The following is a 19441-nucleotide window of genomic DNA, read 5'->3' as shown; positions in this document are numbered from 1 at the left end:
TAATCGTTGATTTATCGATTTTTCGTCCTAATATCCGTTTTAATTATTCATTTTTGCAGGGTTAACCGTCGTCGTCATGGCCAAGTCCAAGAACCACACCAATCACAACCAGAGTGAGTTTTATGCTTTGAAAATGTGTTTTTCCGAAAAAGGAACCTGTCTCCGTCAATTTTCACGAGTTTTTGCCAGAAATTACGGCCAATAAGCATCTTGAAAGCAAATTTGACTGATAATATCTTAATTTTTCTCAAAAACGGGTAGAAAGTGTTTATAACTTCAACGAACTTTTGATGACAGCAGCGCCAACTTCGAAAAACACATTCGATACCTTGAATATTTGAGATAGTGTAGTCTGAATTCGTTATTTATAGCTCTAGTTGGCGTAGAGCTTAAGGGGCTCATTGTTTTAGATGATATTTGTTACAAAATTTGATTATCATTCTAAATTTTATCATTTTCCAGACAAGAAGGCTCACCGCAATGGAATCAAGAAGCCAAAGAAGCACGTCTTCCTCTCCATGTCCGGAGTCGACGCCAAGTTCTTGAAGAACCTCCGTTTCGCCAGAAAGAACAACAAACGTCAGATCAACAAGCCAAAGGAGTCCAAGGCCTAAATCGTTGTTGATTCGAATAAACCTTGTTATGTTTTTCAACTGTTTTCTGTTTTTTATTGATTAAAATACACGTAAACTGGTAGGGACACAACCGGATTAGTTACTTGCTCGCGTTTCGTCGGTTTCTCTCTAGACACTAGATATTCAGATGAAAGAGGAAACATATCTCCGCAAATTGATATCAGACGGTGAAGGTGTTGGCGAAGACAGGCGAGTACAACAGGTCGCCGCATTCTTCCGAGAGAGCAGAAAAGTAGAGGAACCAAAGATTGCAGAAGTCTTGAAAATCACGAAAGCTGTAAGGGTATCGGGGAGAAGGAAGTGCCTTTATGAAGATTTTCAGCTCGAGCTAATGGAGCTGTCAATGCTAAAACAACAACAAATTGCACAAATGAATAAGAAGCAGGCGACAGAATTCGATTCGTTTGCCGGGGAAATCGATAGTGAGGTATTAATGATTATAGGCGGGAGAGATGGATTTTAATCCGAAAATTCCAATTTTCAGATCGATTTGATGTATAAAAAGATGGAGGAGGCAAAATCGGAGCTCGCCGAAGCGAAAACTGTAAAAAAGTAGCAATTTCTCTCATAAAAACGTTCAATTTCTCAAATTTTCCCTTTCCAGAAACCGTCAAGAATACCGAAAACTTGTGAACGTGATGAATGAAGTGCCGACGAGAGCGGAGACGATGCGAAAACTCGAAGAAGTGAAAGACGATTTGGAGAGACAACACGAACGACAGAAAATTCTCGAGGCGAAACTTCTCGATCGCCGGAATCATTTACAGGCGTTCAACATTATTCTCTCGAATTTTCAACGGTTTTGTGCAGGTTTGTGTGGGGGTTTTCACAGAAAACACCTGAAAAATGAGCCCGTTTTCAATATTTTAGTTATTTTCAAACCATTTTAATGTAATTTTCAGCGAAGTCAGCTGTGTTTTTTTAAATTTTAATCATTTTTCTCTAATTTTTGAGTCATTTTCATGGAATCATGTGAAAAAATGACCATAGTTTCGATATTTCGTCTCCTTTTCAGCGTTTTTTGACGATATTTCACACATTTTTTGCATTTTCGAGCGAATATTTTACCGAAAAACGAAGAGAACGCTATTTTGATTCTTTTTTTTTCGAAAAAATTTAGTTTTGCGTAAATTGTATTGGGAAATGAAAAAAAACTGCTGAAAAGTGGATTTTTCAATCCGTTTTTGGAGTTTTCGGACCATTTAATGTACATTTCAGCGAAGTTGGCTGTTTTTTTTCAAATTTTAATCATTTTTAGCTAATTTTTGAGCAATTTGCCCGGAAAAATCTCAAAAAATGATCACAACATTAAAGAAAAAACTATTAATTTCGATAATTTCGACAGCTTTTTAGCGTTTTCTGTCGGTTTTCACACAATTTTTAGTTATTGCGAGCGAATATTTTACCGAAAAACCATAACAACTCGATTTTCATTCTATTTTTATAACTTGCAGCTAAATTTTGTATGAATGGCTTGAAACTGAAAAAACACTAGAAATTATTATTGTTGTGAAAAAAAGCTTTTTCGTTCGGTTTTGACTCGATTTTTGTCCTTTTGAACTACAATTTCTCTTGAAAACGCTAATTTCCACAGTTTCCGTTTGATTTCATTCCAATTTTCTGCATGTTTCAGCGTTTTCCACCAGCATTAAAAATGAGATCTGAACTTATAAAAACCGGAATTTTTTTCAAATTTATTGTTTTTTCCCAGATATAAAATTTCCACAACATTTCTTTTTTCCAGAAGACGACGAAGACGAGGCGGGTGGTCTCGAGAATGACGGAGAGGAGGAGGACGACGCGGCGTCTGTCAGCGAGAAGCAAGAGGATGAGAAGTGAAAGAACACTCGGGGAACTCTATTTATAATGATCTTTTCTGATTGCCGTTGTATCCTTAATTAAAGTTTCACTTTTTCAAAAAATTTTCACATTTGTTCTCATTTTGCTACAAACTACAATTGTAGCCTCATAATTCTCAATTCGCTTCAGATACTTCACAGGGTTTTCACCATTTTCCGAAAATATATTCCTTTGGAGAACTGGGAGAGCAAGATGCGATGAAGATGCATTGTTTCTCGGAAAAAAGAAGAAATTCAAGATGAAACTCACAAACCGAATTTGATAGGACTTTTTGGAACTCCACGACCTTTGATCTGCTCAGAACTGTCAATCCATATGTTCGTTTCTGGATGTCTTTCCCTGTTTTTATACACCAAAAGTGATGAAATGACATGACTTTCGTGCGAAAAGCCTGGTGGCAAGGTTCTGATTTTTCGGGTCAAAAATTTACAGTTTCAGAATTGAGTATTCTATGAATATATTTTCCTCAGGCGCTAACATAACCGTTTCAAAATATACTCGAAGCTTCTTCTCAATACTCTTTTTCATAATTCCGTGTTTCAAATGCACTGGTAAATTCGTTACTATTCCATTCTACAGTATGCAGTGAGACAACCCAAATTTTCAGAATTTTTTATATATTGTTCCATCATCTAAATTATGGAGCTATACACGCTCGGAAAAAACGTATTTTTTCAGTTTGTTCGGGCAAATGAATCGAGGGAAAAAACCTCCTCCAAATGCTATAAATTCTAGAATTTGCTTACATTTTTCCACTGTTTCATAGCTATGTCAAAGTTTTTCACTGTTTGAGAGGTCTATTGGGTCGCATCCACATGCTTTAGTTTACTTATGAACTGACTGTTTCAGAAAGCCAATAATTCAAATGAGTGTGGTCGAACATGCAATCTAAACTTCGTACAAATTCAGATTTTCGTTAAAAATATGTATTTAAAAAAATGGTTCTCACGCATCTTGTGACAGATTTTCTGATAATGAGCCTACTGTATACCAGAGTTGCGCGGAATTCCGACTTCCGACTTCCGTTTTGAAAATTTTACTTACGACTTCCGACTTCCGTTTTCGGATGTTTACTTCCGACTTCCGTCATTCCATAATTGTGAAATTTCCGAAAAGTATATTTTGCAGAAATACAATGAAACATGATCTAAAAGGACAGAAAATAGGCTTTTCTTCAGCCAAAAACTAATTTTTCAATGATTTTCGCGAATTTTATGAACTTTTTCTAGGATTTTTTGAATCTTTGCAAAAAAAATCTGATTCCGACTTCCGACTTCCGACTTCCAACTCCCGACTTCCGGGCGTTTTTTCACTTCCAGCTTCCGACTTCCGTTTTCAAAATTTTACTTCCGACTTCCGACTTCCTGGTTAGAAATTTTACTTCCGACTTCCGCCTCCTGTTTTAGAAAAAATCACTTCCGCGCAACTCTGCTGTATACTTTTATCAAACGTTTTTTTTAATGGTTGTCAAATTCAACTTTCCCGTTTTGGAGCATTTGTATATTCCGGCAGAATGACTGCCAAGTTGGTGAATAATGGATTTATATATCATTTGATTATTCTGTTTCACAATAGTCAGAAATTTTCCACAACCGTTGTCTACCCAGTTTATGGTTGCATAACCGATTTTCTGTAAGACTCTAGCATGGTCACAGTTGCTTGGGGTGTACGGCCAGTATCGATTTTACAGTTAAGAAATTTTTCATATGAAAACATCACTCCGCCTGGTATGACTGTGATCTGAAGACTCTAGAACTTCAAAATAATTCGACCTTTGTTCTGGGCAGCCTTATCACTTCTGGACATCTGGAATAGTCAAACCAGGTGTCTGTGTCCGGATCAGGGCTGTGCGAAAAAAAGTTTCCGAAAAATTTTCGAAAAACTTTTTTTTCGAAATCTTGGTACCGAAAAAACCGAAAAACTTATTTTTTTCGAAAACTTCGGACCGAAAAAAATCGAAAAACATTTTTTTTCGAAAAATTTTGACCGAAAAAACCGAAAAATTCGAAAAAAAAAGTTTCCAGAAAACTGTCTAAAAAATGAGTTTTTCGGGCCAAGAATATTGAATTTGTGTGAAAACTGTAAGTATTTCAAGGAAAGACCCCCAAAAACCTGTTTTTGAGTACAGAATTTCAGGAAAAAGCGAAAAATCACTATTTTTGTAACTTAAATTTTGAAATTTCAGAAGAAATTTGCAAAATTTTTCGAACTGTTTTTTCGAAAATTTTTCGTCCGAAAAATTTTTTCGAAAAGTTTACACCGAAAAATTTTTCGCCGTAAAGTTTTTCGGAAAATTTGGGCCGAAAAATTTTTTCGAAAACCACCGAAAAAACCGAAAAAATTTTTCGTCCGAAAAATTTTTCGCACAGCCCTGGTCCGGATGTCCGTCCATATATACCAAAAATGATGAAAAGACGAGTTTTGTCTTGAAAATGTGAAAAGCCTGGTGGCAAGGTTCTGATTTTTCGGGTCAAAAATTTACAGTTTCAGAATACAGAATTCTATGAAATTATTTTCTGCAGGCGCTAATACTATCGTTTCACAATATATTCGAAGCTTCTTCTCAATACTCGTTTTCATAATTCCGTGTTTCAAATGCACTGGTAAATTCGTTACTATTCCTTTCTACAGTATGCAGTGAGACAACCCAAATTTTCAGAATTTTTTGTAATCCCTTATATTGTTCCATCATTTAAATTATGGAGCTATACACGCTCGGAAAACACTTTTTTTGTCAGTTTTTTCGGGCAAATGAGGGAAAAAACCTCCTCCTCTCTGAAACATCAGATACAAAAATGGATCTTTTTTCTTCTGTTTTTCAATTCTGACAAATCGTCAAAAATTTTTGCGGAATGGTTAGATAAATGCTATCAATTCTAGATTTTGCCAGTATTTTTCCACTGTTTCATAGCTATGTCAAAGTTTTTCTCTATTTGTTAGGTCTATTGGATTGCTGCTTCGACATGATTGAGTTTTCTTATGAACTGACTGTTTCAGAAAGCCAATAATTCAAGCGAGTGTGGTCGAACATGCAATGCAAACTTCGTGCAAGTTCGGATTTTCGTTAAAAGTGTGTATATTTTAAAAAAATGGTTCTCACGCATCTTGTGACAGAATTTCTGATAATGAGCCTACTGTATACCAGAGTTGCGCGGAATTCCGACTTCCGACTTCCGTTTTGAAAATTTTACTTACGACTTCCGACTTCCGTTTTCGGATGTTTACTTCCGACTTCCGTCATTCCATAATTGTGAAATTTCCGAAAAGTATATTTTGCAGAAATACAATGAAACATGATCTAAAAGGACAGAAAATAGGCTTTTCTTCAGCCAAAAACTAATTTTTCAATGATTTTCGCAAATTTTATAAACTTTTTCTAGGAGCTTTTGAATCTTTGCAAAAAAAAAATTCCGACTTCCGACTTCCGACTTCCGGGAGTTTTTTCACTTCCGACTTCCGTTTTGAAAATTTTAATTCCGACTTCCGACTGCTGTTTTAGAAAAAATCACTTCCGCGCAACTCTGCTGTATACTTTTATCAAACGTTTTTTGAATGGTTGTCAAATTCAATTTTCCCATTTTGGAACATATGTATATTCCGGCAGAATGACTGCCAAATAATACGGTAGTGAATAATGGATTTATATATCATTTGATTATTCTGTTTCACAATAGTCAGAAATTTTCCACAACCGTTGTCTACACAGTTTATGGTTGCATAACCGATTTTCTGCATAGTTGTCAAGGCCCGGCCCGGGCCGGGCCGGGCCTTGTCGGCGAAATCAGGGCCCGGCCCGGCCCGGCCCGGGCCGGCCCGGCCCGAAGGCCCGGGCAAATTGGCGCGAAAGTCAAATTTTCAAATTTTTTAAAAATTTTTTGAATTTTTTTGATTTTTTTCGCGAAAAAGTCAAATTTTCGACTATCAGTCAGAATTAGAAGAAATTCTGAAAAATAGTTAAAAATGGTCACATTTCCGATGAAAAATTGAAAAAATTTCGAAAAAAAAAATTGGAAAAAAAAGGGTCATTTTTTGAAGCCGGGCCTTCGGGCCGGGCCGGGCCTTGAAAATTTTCCACCGGCCCGGCCCGGCCCGGCCCGGGCCTTCGGGCCTTGCCGGGCCGGCCCGGGCCTTGACAACTATGATTTTCTGTAAGACTCTAGCATGGTCACAGTTGGTTGGGGTGTACGGCCAGTATTGATTTTACAGTTGAGAAATTTTTCATATGAAAACATCACTCCACCTGGTATGACTGTGATCTGAAGACTCTAGAACTTCAAAATAATTCGACCTTTGTACTGGGCAGATCTGCCTTATCACTTCTGGACATCTGAAACCAGGTGTCTGTGTCTAGATGTCCTTCCCAGTTCTTATACATCAAAAATGATGAAAAGACACGAGTTTTGTCTTGAAAATGTGAAAAGCCTGGTGGCAAGGTTCTGATTTTTCGGGTCAAAAATTTACAGTTTCAGAATTCAGAATTTTATGAATATATTTTCCGCAGGTGCTGATATCATCGTTTCACAATATATTCGAAGCTTCTTCTCAATACTCGTTTTCATAATTCCGTGTTTCAAATGCACTGGTAAATTCGTTACTATTTCATTCCAGTCAATTTTTAGGACATTTTTGTAAACCCTTTTATTGTTCCATCATTTAAATTATGGAGCTATTCACGCTCGGGAAACACATTTTTTCAGTTTGTTCGGGCAAATGAATCGAGGGAAAAAACCTCCTCCTCTCTGAAACAGCAGATACAAAAATGGATGTTTTTTCTTCTGTTTTTCAATTCTGACAAATCGTCGAAAATATTAGGATGGTGCATAAGTTTCTTTCTTTTTTGAAGGTGTGACTTTGGTCCTCGGTCTCTTAGCGGTGAGATCGTTTTTCAACCCAAACTTTTTTGCATTCTCATGACCTCTTCATTGGCTAACACGTAATGTTTCAAGTTGGTGCAAAGACAGTCCGCTCGTGAAAACGATGGCTTTTTGGGTCGCCAACCAAATGACTATTTTGGAAAGTTTTTTGATTCTAGTCGCATTAGTTTCAAAATGCAAAGATCTTCATGAGAAGTTAAATGCAATTTATAGAACAAGACTTTATCTTGTTATTGCATTTTAGTTTCCAATCGGAATGTTAGAAACAAAAAAGTTACGATCAGACGATTAAGAGCCCCGAGAAATCATTGTTCAGCTGGGTTCATTCAGATTACGGAAATATTTGAGAGAACATTTATACAAAACTATTCGTAAAAGTTAGAGGGTAACATGAGCAATTCAAGCCATAAAAAAAATTATGACAAAGCCATTCAATTAAGTGATAAAACTTGGGTGATGTATTTGCTATGGTTTTTGCGAAACTTAGAAATTTTGTGTGGCGGACATGGCATTAGTCTAGGTCTCTTCTCAACGATCTTAATCAACTCTGAATTATTTTGTTACAAGTAATCAACAGTAGATACATTGTTCTAAAATTGTGCGAAAGATCTAGTGGATTGATTCAGAAGTATGAGCTGTAGGCTTCATCAAACTTGAAAATCACATGATTTTGAAGGTGTTGGCTTCGCGCATCCTGCGAGAAAAGGCACAGCGCTTAAACATTTCAAACAAAATAAATTTGAATACATCAATGTCTACTCTACTCAGTGATAAACATTTCCACCAACTTTCTTATCTAGCGTTAAAGAAAAATCGAAAACACTCAGGAATCCCTAAATTGCTGATCCTTGCCATTCTTCAGGGACCGGCACTGAACTAGCGTTGCTTTGCTGAAATGTTTTTATTAGCTTTTAATAAATTACTTTTTTTGCTTGTTTCAATTTTAAATATATCACGCATTCTCGTCAATATTTCCTGGGGAAAAAATGAAGACGTAGAATGGTACCAAAAAAGGGTTTCTCAAGTGTTTTGACTTGTCTACAGCTGAGATTAAGCAGATGACGGACGTCAATCCACAAATATAATACCAATGAGTTATAGGTACTAACCAACAATATATCTCATTGTGTGAGCAATTAGCCTTCAAGAAATTTCATGCCAAAAACTGCCCAAAAAAAGAAAGAAACTTATGCACCAGCCTGATAGTTGCGATGACCATTCTGATTGAGGAGGAGTCTCTATTTTCCGTATTATCTCAAAAAAAAACTCATTACTTTCTCATTTGATGAGCCACTGAAATCAGCTTAATATTGATCTCTCATTTTCAGCATTGGCTTTTTGTTATGTGGTACACATTATATGTCTCAGAATGGTTAGATGAATATTATCAATTCTTTTGCTTACATTTTTCCACTGTTTCGTAGTTATGTCAAAGTTTTTCACTGTTTGAGAGGTCGATGGGGTCATCGTCTTGTAATTTTAAACATGGTTTCCACGTTAAATAAAGTTTTCATGCACCTTGTGACAGAATTTCTGATATCTAGCCTACTGTATACTCTTATCAAACGCTTTTTGAAGGTTCACGGTCGGTGGACCGAAGGCCCTCTCTATGCACTGCGCACAGTACTTTGAGAGGGTCTCTGCTTGAAAGGCTTGTCAAATTAAACTTTACCATTTCAGAACATATGTATATTCCGACAGGATAACTGCCAAATAATCTAATGCAGTGATGACACTTGTGCAACGAATGGACTACCTTCATCGGTGTTTAGTTTTTCATTCTAATCGACATTTAAATTTGTTAACACTCCCAAGTCCATTTATATATCATTAGACGATTTAAGAAGAGGGGCCGATTATTCTGTTTCAGAATAGTCGGAAATTTACCACAAACAGTAGATTCTAGTCAGAAACAGCTGTACATATGTAATTGAACTCCTCTCATAATGTATTCAGCTTGGGATAGCCTACACACATGAGCTTTTTGAAACCTTATAAACTGGCTGTTTCAGAAACGAAATAATTCAAGTGAGTGTAACCACACAGGACTCAATTCGAATTTTTGTTTAAAAAATCTTTTTAGAAAAGGGTTACTCGTGACATGTGGAAGTTTTCATGCACTTTGCAGCATAATTTCTGAGCCTTCTTGCTAGTAACTACTCATTACTCTGTTTCACAATAGTCAGTAGTTTTCCACAACCGTTGTCTACCCAGTTATGGTTGCATAACCGATTTTCTGTAAGACTCTAGCATGGTCACAGTTGGTTGGGGTGTACGGCCAGTATTGATTTTACAGTTGAGAAATTTTTCATATGAAAACATCACTCCACCTGGTATGACTGTGATCTGAAGACTCTAGAACTTCAAAATAATTCGACCTTTGTACTGGGCAGATCTGCCTTATCACTTCTGGACATCTGAAACCAGGTGTCTGTGTCTAGATGTCCTTCCCAGTTCTTATACATCAAAAATGATGAAAAGACACGAGTTTTGTCTTGAAAATGTGAAAAGCCTGGTGGCAAGGTTCTGATTTTTCGGGTCAAAAATTTACAGTTTCAGAATTCAGAATTTTATGAATATATTTTCCGCAGGTGCTGATATCATCGTTTCACAATATATTCGAAGCTTCTTCTCAATACTCGTTTTCATAATTCCGTGTTTCAAATGCACTGGTAAATTCGTTACTATTTCATTCCAGTCAATTTTTAGGACATTTTTGTAAACCCTTTTATTGTTCCATCATTTAAATTATGGAGCTATTCACGCTCGGGAAACACATTTTTTCAGTTTGTTCGGGCAAATGAATCGAGGGAAAAAACCTCCTCCTCTCTGAAACAGCAGATACAAAAATGGATGTTTTTTCTTCTGTTTTTCAATTCTGACAAATCGTCGAAAATATTAGGATGGTGCATAAGTTTCTTTCTTTTTTGAAGGTGTGACTTTGGTCCTCGGTCTCTTAGCGGTGAGATCGTTTTTCAACCCAAACTTTTTTGCATTCTCATGACCTCTTCATTGGCTAACACGTAATGTTTCAAGTTGGTGCAAAGACAGTCCGCTCGTGAAAACGATGGCTTTTTGGGTCGCCAACCAAATGACTATTTTGGAAAGTTTTTTGATTCTAGTCGCATTAGTTTCAAAATGCAAAGATCTTCATGAGAAGTTAAATGCAATTTATAGAACAAGACTTTATCTTGTTATTGCATTTTAGTTTCCAATCGGAATGTTAGAAACAAAAAAGTTACGATCAGACGATTAAGAGCCCCGAGAAATCATTGTTCAGCTGGGTTCATTCAGATTACGGAAATATTTGAGAGAACATTTATACAAAACTATTCGTAAAAGTTAGAGGGTAACATGAGCAATTCAAGCCATAAAAAAAATTATGACAAAGCCATTCAATTAAGTGATAAAACTTGGGTGATGTATTTGCTATGGTTTTTGCGAAACTTAGAAATTTTGTGTGGCGGACATGGCATTAGTCTAGGTCTCTTCTCAACGATCTTAATCAACTCTGAATTATTTTGTTACAAGTAATCAACAGTAGATACATTGTTCTAAAATTGTGCGAAAGATCTAGTGGATTGATTCAGAAGTATGAGCTGTAGGCTTCATCAAACTTGAAAATCACATGATTTTGAAGGTGTTGGCTTCGCGCATCCTGCGAGAAAAGGCACAGCGCTTAAACATTTCAAACAAAATAAATTTGAATACATCAATGTCTACTCTACTCAGTGATAAACATTTCCACCAACTTTCTTATCTAGCGTTAAAGAAAAATCGAAAACACTCAGGAATCCCTAAATTGCTGATCCTTGCCATTCTTCAGGGACCGGCACTGAACTAGCGTTGCTTTGCTGAAATGTTTTTATTAGCTTTTAATAAATTACTTTTTTTGCTTGTTTCAATTTTAAATATATCACGCATTCTCGTCAATATTTCCTGGGGAAAAAATGAAGACGTAGAATGGTACCAAAAAAGGGTTTCTCAAGTGTTTTGACTTGTCTACAGCTGAGATTAAGCAGATGACGGACGTCAATCCACAAATATAATACCAATGAGTTATAGGTACTAACCAACAATATATCTCATTGTGTGAGCAATTAGCCTTCAAGAAATTTCATGCCAAAAACTGCCCAAAAAAAGAAAGAAACTTATGCACCAGCCTGATAGTTGCGATGACCATTCTGATTGAGGAGGAGTCTCTATTTTCCGTATTATCTCAAAAAAAAACTCATTACTTTCTCATTTGATGAGCCACTGAAATCAGCTTAATATTGATCTCTCATTTTCAGCATTGGCTTTTTGTTATGTGGTACACATTATATGTCTCAGAATGGTTAGATGAATATTATCAATTCTTTTGCTTACATTTTTCCACTGTTTCGTAGTTATGTCAAAGTTTTTCACTGTTTGAGAGGTCGATGGGGTCATCGTCTTGTAATTTTAAACATGGTTTCCACGTTAAATAAAGTTTTCATGCACCTTGTGACAGAATTTCTGATATCTAGCCTACTGTATACTCTTATCAAACGCTTTTTGAAGGTTCACGGTCGGTGGACCGAAGGCCCTCTCTATGCACTGCGCACAGTACTTTGAGAGGGTCTCTGCTTGAAAGGCTTGTCAAATTAAACTTTACCATTTCAGAACATATGTATATTCCGACAGGATAACTGCCAAATAATCTAATGCAGTGATGACACTTGTGCAACGAATGGACTACCTTCATCGGTGTTTAGTTTTTCATTCTAATCGACATTTAAATTTGTTAACACTCCCAAGTCCATTTATATATCATTAGACGATTTAAGAAGAGGGGCCGATTATTCTGTTTCAGAATAGTCGGAAATTTACCACAAACAGTAGATTCTAGTCAGAAACAGCTGTACATATGTAATTGAACTCCTCTCATAATGTATTCAGCTTGGGATAGCCTACACACATGAGCTTTTTGAAACCTTATAAACTGGCTGTTTCAGAAACGAAATAATTCAAGTGAGTGTAACCACACAGGACTCAATTCGAATTTTTGTTTAAAAAATCTTTTTAGAAAAGGGTTACTCGTGACATGTGGAAGTTTTCATGCACTTTGCAGCATAATTTCTGAGCCTTCTTGCTAGTAACTACTCATTACTCTGTTTCACAATAGTCAGTAGTTTTCCACAACCGTTGTCTACCCAGTTATGGTTGCATAACCGATTTTCTGTAAGACTCTAGCATGGTCACAGTAGGTTGGGGTGTACGGCCAGTAACGATTTTACAGTTGAGAAATTTTTCATATGAAAACATCACTCCACCTGGTATGACTGTGATCTGAAGACTCTAGAACTTCAAAATAATTCGACCTTTGTTCTGGGCAGATCTGCCTTATCACTTCTGGAATAGTCGAACCATGTGTCTGTGCCCGGATGTCCTTCCCTGTCCTTATACACCAAAAATGATGAAATGACATGAGTTTTGTGTGAAAAGCCTGATGGCAACGTTCTGATTTTTCAGGTTCAAAATATTACAGTTTCAGAATTCAGAATTCTATGAAATTATTTTCCGCAGGTGCTAATACCAGTTTTACCATTCGTTTCAAAATATACTCGAAGCTTCTTCTCAATACTCTTTTTCATAATTCCGTGTTTCAAATACACTGGAAAATTCGTTACTATTCCATTCTACAGTCCAGTCAATTTTTGGAATTGTTTGTGAACCTTTTTCTTGTTTCACCATCTAAATTATGGGGCTATTCACGCCCGGAAAACACTTTTTTTCAGGTTTTTGGGCAAATGAATCGAGGGAAAACTCTCCTCCTCTCTGATAGTGAAACAGCAGATGCAAAAATGGATATTTTTTCTTCTGTTTTTCAATTCTGATTAATCGTCAAAAATAGTTGCAATGGTCATTCTGATTGATGAGTAGTCTCTATTTTCCGTATTATCTCAAAAAAACTCCTTACTTTCTCATTTCATGAACCACTGAAGTCAGCTTAATATTGATCTCTCATTTTCAGCATTGGCTTTTTGTTATGTGGTATACATTATATGTCTCAGGATGATTAGATGAATGCTATCAATTCTTTTGCTTTCATTTTTCCACTGTTTCATAGTTATCTCAAAGTTTTTCACTGTTTGAGAGGTCTATTGGGTCATCGTATTTTAATTTTAAACATGGTTTCCACGTTAAATTAAGTTTTCATGCACCTTGGGCCAGAAATTCTGATATCTAGCCTACTGTATACTCTTATCAAACGCTTTTTGAAGGCTCACGGCCTCCAGCGAAGGCCCTATCTATGCACTGCGCACAGTACTTTGAGAGGGTCTCTGCTTGAAAGGCTTGTCAAATTAAACTTTACCATTTCAGAACATATGTATATTCCGACAGGATAACTGCCAAATAATCTGATGCAGTGATGAGATTTGTGCAACAAATGGACTACCTTCATCGGTGTTTAGTTTTTCATTCTAATCGACATTTAAATTTGTTTACACTCCCAAGTCCATTTATATATCATTTAATTGTTCTGTTTCAGAATAGTCGGAAATTTACCACAAACCGTCGGTTTCAGTACGTGAAATAGATATCGTTTAAGACAATTTCTTGTTCTGATACTGGTTTTTAGTTATTCATGTAACTCAACATTCCATACTATGTCTCCCAACTGGATTCATTTACAATTTAACAGTTAATTTTAATCGAATAAACAGTCCAAAAAAGCACAAATTTTGTTGTTTTTTGTTTTTTGAATTCAGATGATTCAGGGATCACAGTTCAATCGTTGTGGTCACTTCAACAGTTCTTGGGAGCTGAGTTGAGAAACGACTGGAAATGGAGATGTCAGAATATGAAAAGGCAGCAATCAGTGAGGAATTCACGGTTTCATCACTACAAGATAATTGAGGGAAAATGTGTATTTGGATGACTGCACAATCTCTAAACCTAATCCAAAACAATCCAAGTTGAATAACCAAGTGCAGAAAATGAATTGTGGATCATCACAGCCCACGTTTAGCCCGTTCCCAACTCGATAAGTTCCCTTACTGAAACTAAACTCATATGTATTAGCTCAGCATATGATTTCCCACTTCACTTTGATACAAGGGGTACGATTTTACTTAATCACAACTATTTTGGCTTTTTAAAATCATAAACATGTTAGTTGACTGAAACCGTAATCATTTTGTGAGAGTTCAAATGAACATTCATTACGATAATGATGAAACTGATCTATTGAACACAATCGGAAAAAAAAAATCTGGCAGTTTCAACCATAGCATTAAGATTCCCCAATTCACAAAAATTTAAGAGAAAATCTCTGACTAGCTCGAACATATGTGTACAGACCATTTTACACATGCACCAAGTTGATCCGTTTCGGCTGATTTTTTGATATGTTAGTACCCTGGGAATTCTGTTTCATATTAGTCTGAAATGTTCCACAAACTGCCGGTTCTACTCCGTCTGGTCCATCCCGATTTAATTGAACTGCTTCATAATGTACTAAACTTTCTGCATACTTGAAATTATTAATGTGACACGCAGATCGTTTGGAAACATTCTTTTTCCCATACAAGAAATCAAGGATAGAATGGATTCTAAAGAAATTGGAAAGATATTAATACTGTCTTAGTAAATGAAACATTTTATTTAAACCGAATAAAACAGCAGTTTCCAACTGATATAATTACGGTTTTAGATTAACCTAAAATTTTATTCCAAAGTCATGTGGAGGGTTAGTCTATACCAGCCTGTTTGGTGTTACCAACGCTAATATTACATGCTAACTTTCATTAGGATTATCCTGTAATCATCTGTTTCAGGAGTTCCCTTTAATCTGAATCTAAACTCTCTAGTGCTAACGTGCCTGTAAAAGCTAGCTGCAGATTAAATTCCATAGTTTTTATTCAAATCATAATGAAGATTTCTCAAAAATTGCGGAGAGAAAAATATTCCCTCCAACTACGTATAACGGTTTTTAGTAAAACTATTTTTCTTGTCTCACATAATCATCGCTAAAGAGAGCATCCATTAAAACTCAATAGTGGACACTCTCACAAAATTGAACTAGCGTGTATGATCAAAAATAAAGATTCCAGTTTCTGAAGTATTCCTTTTATAATTCAATTAGCTCAAACAATGTTAAAAACATCAACATTGTATGGTAATATTTTCGAAAGGTTTTGGTTTTTTAAACTTCAGATCCAAGCAGATATTAGAAAAAAACACATATATTTTTCTGCTGTTTTCTAAATATTTGAAGTGTGATTACTGATGAAGACATGCTAATCGCAAGTCCGGTTTAAGTCGTTTACTGTTGCAATTTCAAGATCAGAAATCCATAAGAACAGCGATCAATAGTTATTGGTACTCTACGACGACTAGAGTTCAGATTTTCAAACTGTTACAGTTTCAGAAGTTCTTTGAAACTATCAAAGTTTGATACGTGCGATATGAAAAGATGGAAAGTTTTTTTTGATTCCAGATAAGGATAGTGAGCAAATAATGTTTTGATATGACATAACATCAGGCTGTTTTGAAACAGTTCTTCTATAAGGAAGATCTCAAAGAATTCATTACAATAAGATTTTCGAGAAATGAATTGATTCTGAAGCCGAGATGAGCATTAAGAAATATTGAACTGTTTTCTCTTTTCGAAATTCGAAATAAAGTTGCAAAAAACAAAGAAACGTTACTAAAGTCTAATTGCAAGAACATATACATGATTTCTCCGAAACCGATGAAAATGTTAAACAAATATTTAATTCAAGCAAAAATTCGAATACTAAAACAAAACTCCCTGTTTCACCAGGTTGTGTTTAACTTGGTTTCTGAAATTGACTCCGTTCCTTCTTACTTTTTTGACCCAACTCATGGTGATTTTCAGACATCTTGAGACTGTCTTTATTCCTTTCAATATATTGAGTTCTCTCTAATTCCTCTATCTATGTAAAACAACTTCACCTATTAGACTTCGAAATTGAAGTAAAATATTCACGAATAATACATTTCTATTTTTCAGAAAAAATTCAGGAGTTCTTGAAGCTGTAGTTTTTGATGAACATCAGCTAATCGACTACTAAACTATGCATCTTTACATTTTCTTTGAATACCTAAAGAATATTTTATGGATCATTCGTTCCCCATTACTACTGCTTCGAATTGTTTTTAATAACCCCAGAATGTATAATTTCAGGTTCTGTTTGAGTCGACGTGAATTTATGAATGAGGTTAGAGGCATTTAAAAAACCAACAGTCTTATTTCGAAAGTATATACTCTGGCTTTGATTTTCTTTCCTCTGTTTCAGTTGCTTTTTATTGGAGACGAGTATCATTAGTTTCATTTCTTTCTTTTTATTTTGTTCATTTTAACGTTTCCAGTTTCGCTCTGTCTTCATACAATACGAGAATCCCATTTCATCTGATGACAAAAAAGCCAAAACTACAAAATCAGTAAGAATTTTCGTTGAAGTATATATTAATCGCAAATCACGGTCATTCCATCGTTCATAAATTGGTATCTGATTGTGAAGGTTTCGTGATTATTTCGGAACGTTTCCAGTGAGGAGGATTTCGAATAGTGCAGTGAATAGTTTGTTGTCGTTCAAAGAACAGTATATCAAACACGTCAAACATTCAAAGTTATGACAAATGGTACCTTTTAATAGGTGCGAAAACCAGTCGCTTCAATCGAGAATACCGGTTCTGACAGCCTTTATTTGAATTATTTTTAACATGTAATGGTAGTGTTTTCATTCTGTTCCATATGGTTTATGTTAGAAACAGTACATCAATCTTTATATTGTAGCCGTATTTGCATTGAACCAAATTAAAACAATTCATACGACATTTTTGCTCTCAAAGTTATTGTTATCACAACGTAATTATAATACAAGTATACGTTATGTACCAACAGAAACTCCGTTCCCATAAAAATCAATCATGTCTGAAACCGTTGTTTGAGAAAAGTTGAAAACTTTTATTTAAATGGAAACATTGATACTTATTGATTAGACGCTTTTTATGCAATAAGGGTAACTGTTGTTTTATTTTTGATTGATAGTGAGTTCGAAATATTCATCTAATAATTTTCGGAAAAGTAGTTAGCTTGAAATCTAAAAGGGTAATTACTCATTGCTTTCAAATGAAATGTAGAGCATGATTTGTTCCACTAAGTTTATTTTACTTTTGTATTCAATTTCGCTTTTAAAATTCAAACTTTTTAACGGTTTCTTCATGGGAAGATTTTGAAGTTGGTAACGGGGATGGTAGTAATCACTTGGATACACAATAATATTTTTGAATTATGAAGTGATTCTGAAGCCGGGATGAGCATTAAGAAATATTGAACTGTTTTCTCTTTCAGAAATAAATAAAAAAGTTTGTAAAAAACAATGAAACGATAGTAAAACCTAATTTCAAGAGCAGATACGGTGCACTAACGCTTTGGAACTGCTGCGCTTTGGAACTGTAACGTTTTGGAACTCCTTTAGCCTTAGAGCGCGCTTGCATTTTCCACTCAAATTGGAGATTTTAAGCCATATTTTGAATATTTTTTCTCAATTTCTATTTAAAAAAAGTAAAAATACCAACTCTTTTGATAGAAATTGAGAAAAAAAGTTTAAAATATGGCTTAAAATCTCCAATTTGAGTGGAAAATGCAAGCGCGCTCTAAGGCTAAAGGATTTCCAAAGCGTAGCAGTTCCAAAACGCAACAGTTCCAAAGCGTTAGTGCACCGTAGATACATGATTTCTCCGAAACCGATGAAAATGTTTAACAAATATTTAATTCAATCGAAAGTTCAAATACTATAACAAAACTTCCTGTTTCTGCAGGTTGCCTTTTACTTGGTTTCTTTGTTACTGACATTCTCTCAGTGTTTTAGACTTGTTACTTTTTCGACACAACTGACTAACGTTGATAAAGCACTCATGGAAATTTACAGACAGTTTGAGACTCTTTAAATATTTTCTGTTCGGTCAAGATCGCATTCATGATAAAACAGGGAAGCTGAATACGACTCTTCTCGTAAAAGACAATCTATTCGTTTGCCCATACATAACTACAAACATGCGCTAGTTAACTACAAACATGCGCTAGTTCGAAATTGATATAAGATATTCTTCAGAAATACATTTTAATTATTTGCAAAACAGTTTCAGAAGCTCAAGAAGTTTGAGCTTATCAACAGGAGCATGTATCGTTTTTTGAACTTGATAATAAAGAGTGTTTGAACAGTGATGTTTCCAATTCAAATAATTGGATATCTGAAAACTTTTCTTGTTGCATTAATTTGTTAATAAATTGTGAATGTTGTTTTTTTTCGTTCTGTTTTCCGAATAAATAAGCACGAAAATACTTATGGATTGTCTTTTTTAAACTGTCGGGTTTATCAAGAGAACCGAAAGCAGTAGAATTTTTTCATCAATGAATCTTGTCGGTTCCTAAGAGCGTTTCCGTTTCACTCAGTTTTCTATAAACACGAACATTAATTATTCCGTTTGGTCATTTCAATACAGATGTAGTTTCGTATTTAATTTGAAAACAATAAAGATAAGATACTGAAAGCACCTTTCCATTGTGATTTATTGAAAAGGCAACAGTTCTGATAACTTCAAATGCCATCAAAATTCATTGTAACCTCTCAAAAATTGATTTTAAAAAACCAATTAATATTAATTCTATCACAACTTTTTAAGTAGCGCTTCTACCAAACTTGCAAAATTCCGGGTAGGGCCGTCGGTCCGTTTTTGAAAGTTTTGAACTTCGCCCGTTTTCAGATGAAATTGTCCAACTTTGAGGGTCCCATCAAATAGATTTTTAATGAATCATACAGTTCAAAAAAAGAGATTCATTTTTGTAGTTGACAGCTTTTTTGTACGAGCCCTCCCTAGTGACTTATGGTCATTTTAAGGGGACAGCTTGAAAGCCGCATTATTTTGCACTGAAATTGGTCGATTTGAGGGTGAAATTACAATCGCAACATTTTTACAAAATACAAATAGTTGGATATATCGAAAGTTAATGGACTCACGGTCGATGTTGAGTGGGAAAGTAGACAAGAAGATCGAAACAATTTTTTCTCTTCATCA

At 35.3% G+C, this 19441-nt stretch overlaps 1 protein-coding gene across 1 annotated transcript; it reads left to right on the top strand.

The window, feature by feature from the left end:
- Positions 1–762: 762 nt before the first annotated feature.
- Positions 763–2474, top strand: GCK72_013130 (uncharacterized protein; the record flags this gene model as incomplete). Its single annotated transcript, XM_003087519.2, has 5 exons — positions 763–912; positions 958–1062; positions 1120–1187; positions 1240–1445; positions 2380–2474. The coding sequence occupies 5 exons, from the start codon at positions 763–765 to the stop codon at positions 2472–2474; spliced, it is 624 nt and encodes a 207-aa protein (XP_003087567.2).
- Positions 2475–19441: the final 16967 nt, after the last annotated feature.

The sequence above is a fragment of the Caenorhabditis remanei genome, chromosome IV (genome assembly GCF_010183535.1).
Source record: "Caenorhabditis remanei strain PX506 chromosome IV, whole genome shotgun sequence".
NCBI lineage: Eukaryota > Metazoa > Nematoda > Chromadorea > Rhabditida > Rhabditidae > Caenorhabditis > Caenorhabditis remanei.
Note: the sequence above shows the minus strand (reverse complement) of the source record. Positions and strands in the feature narration are given on the sequence as shown.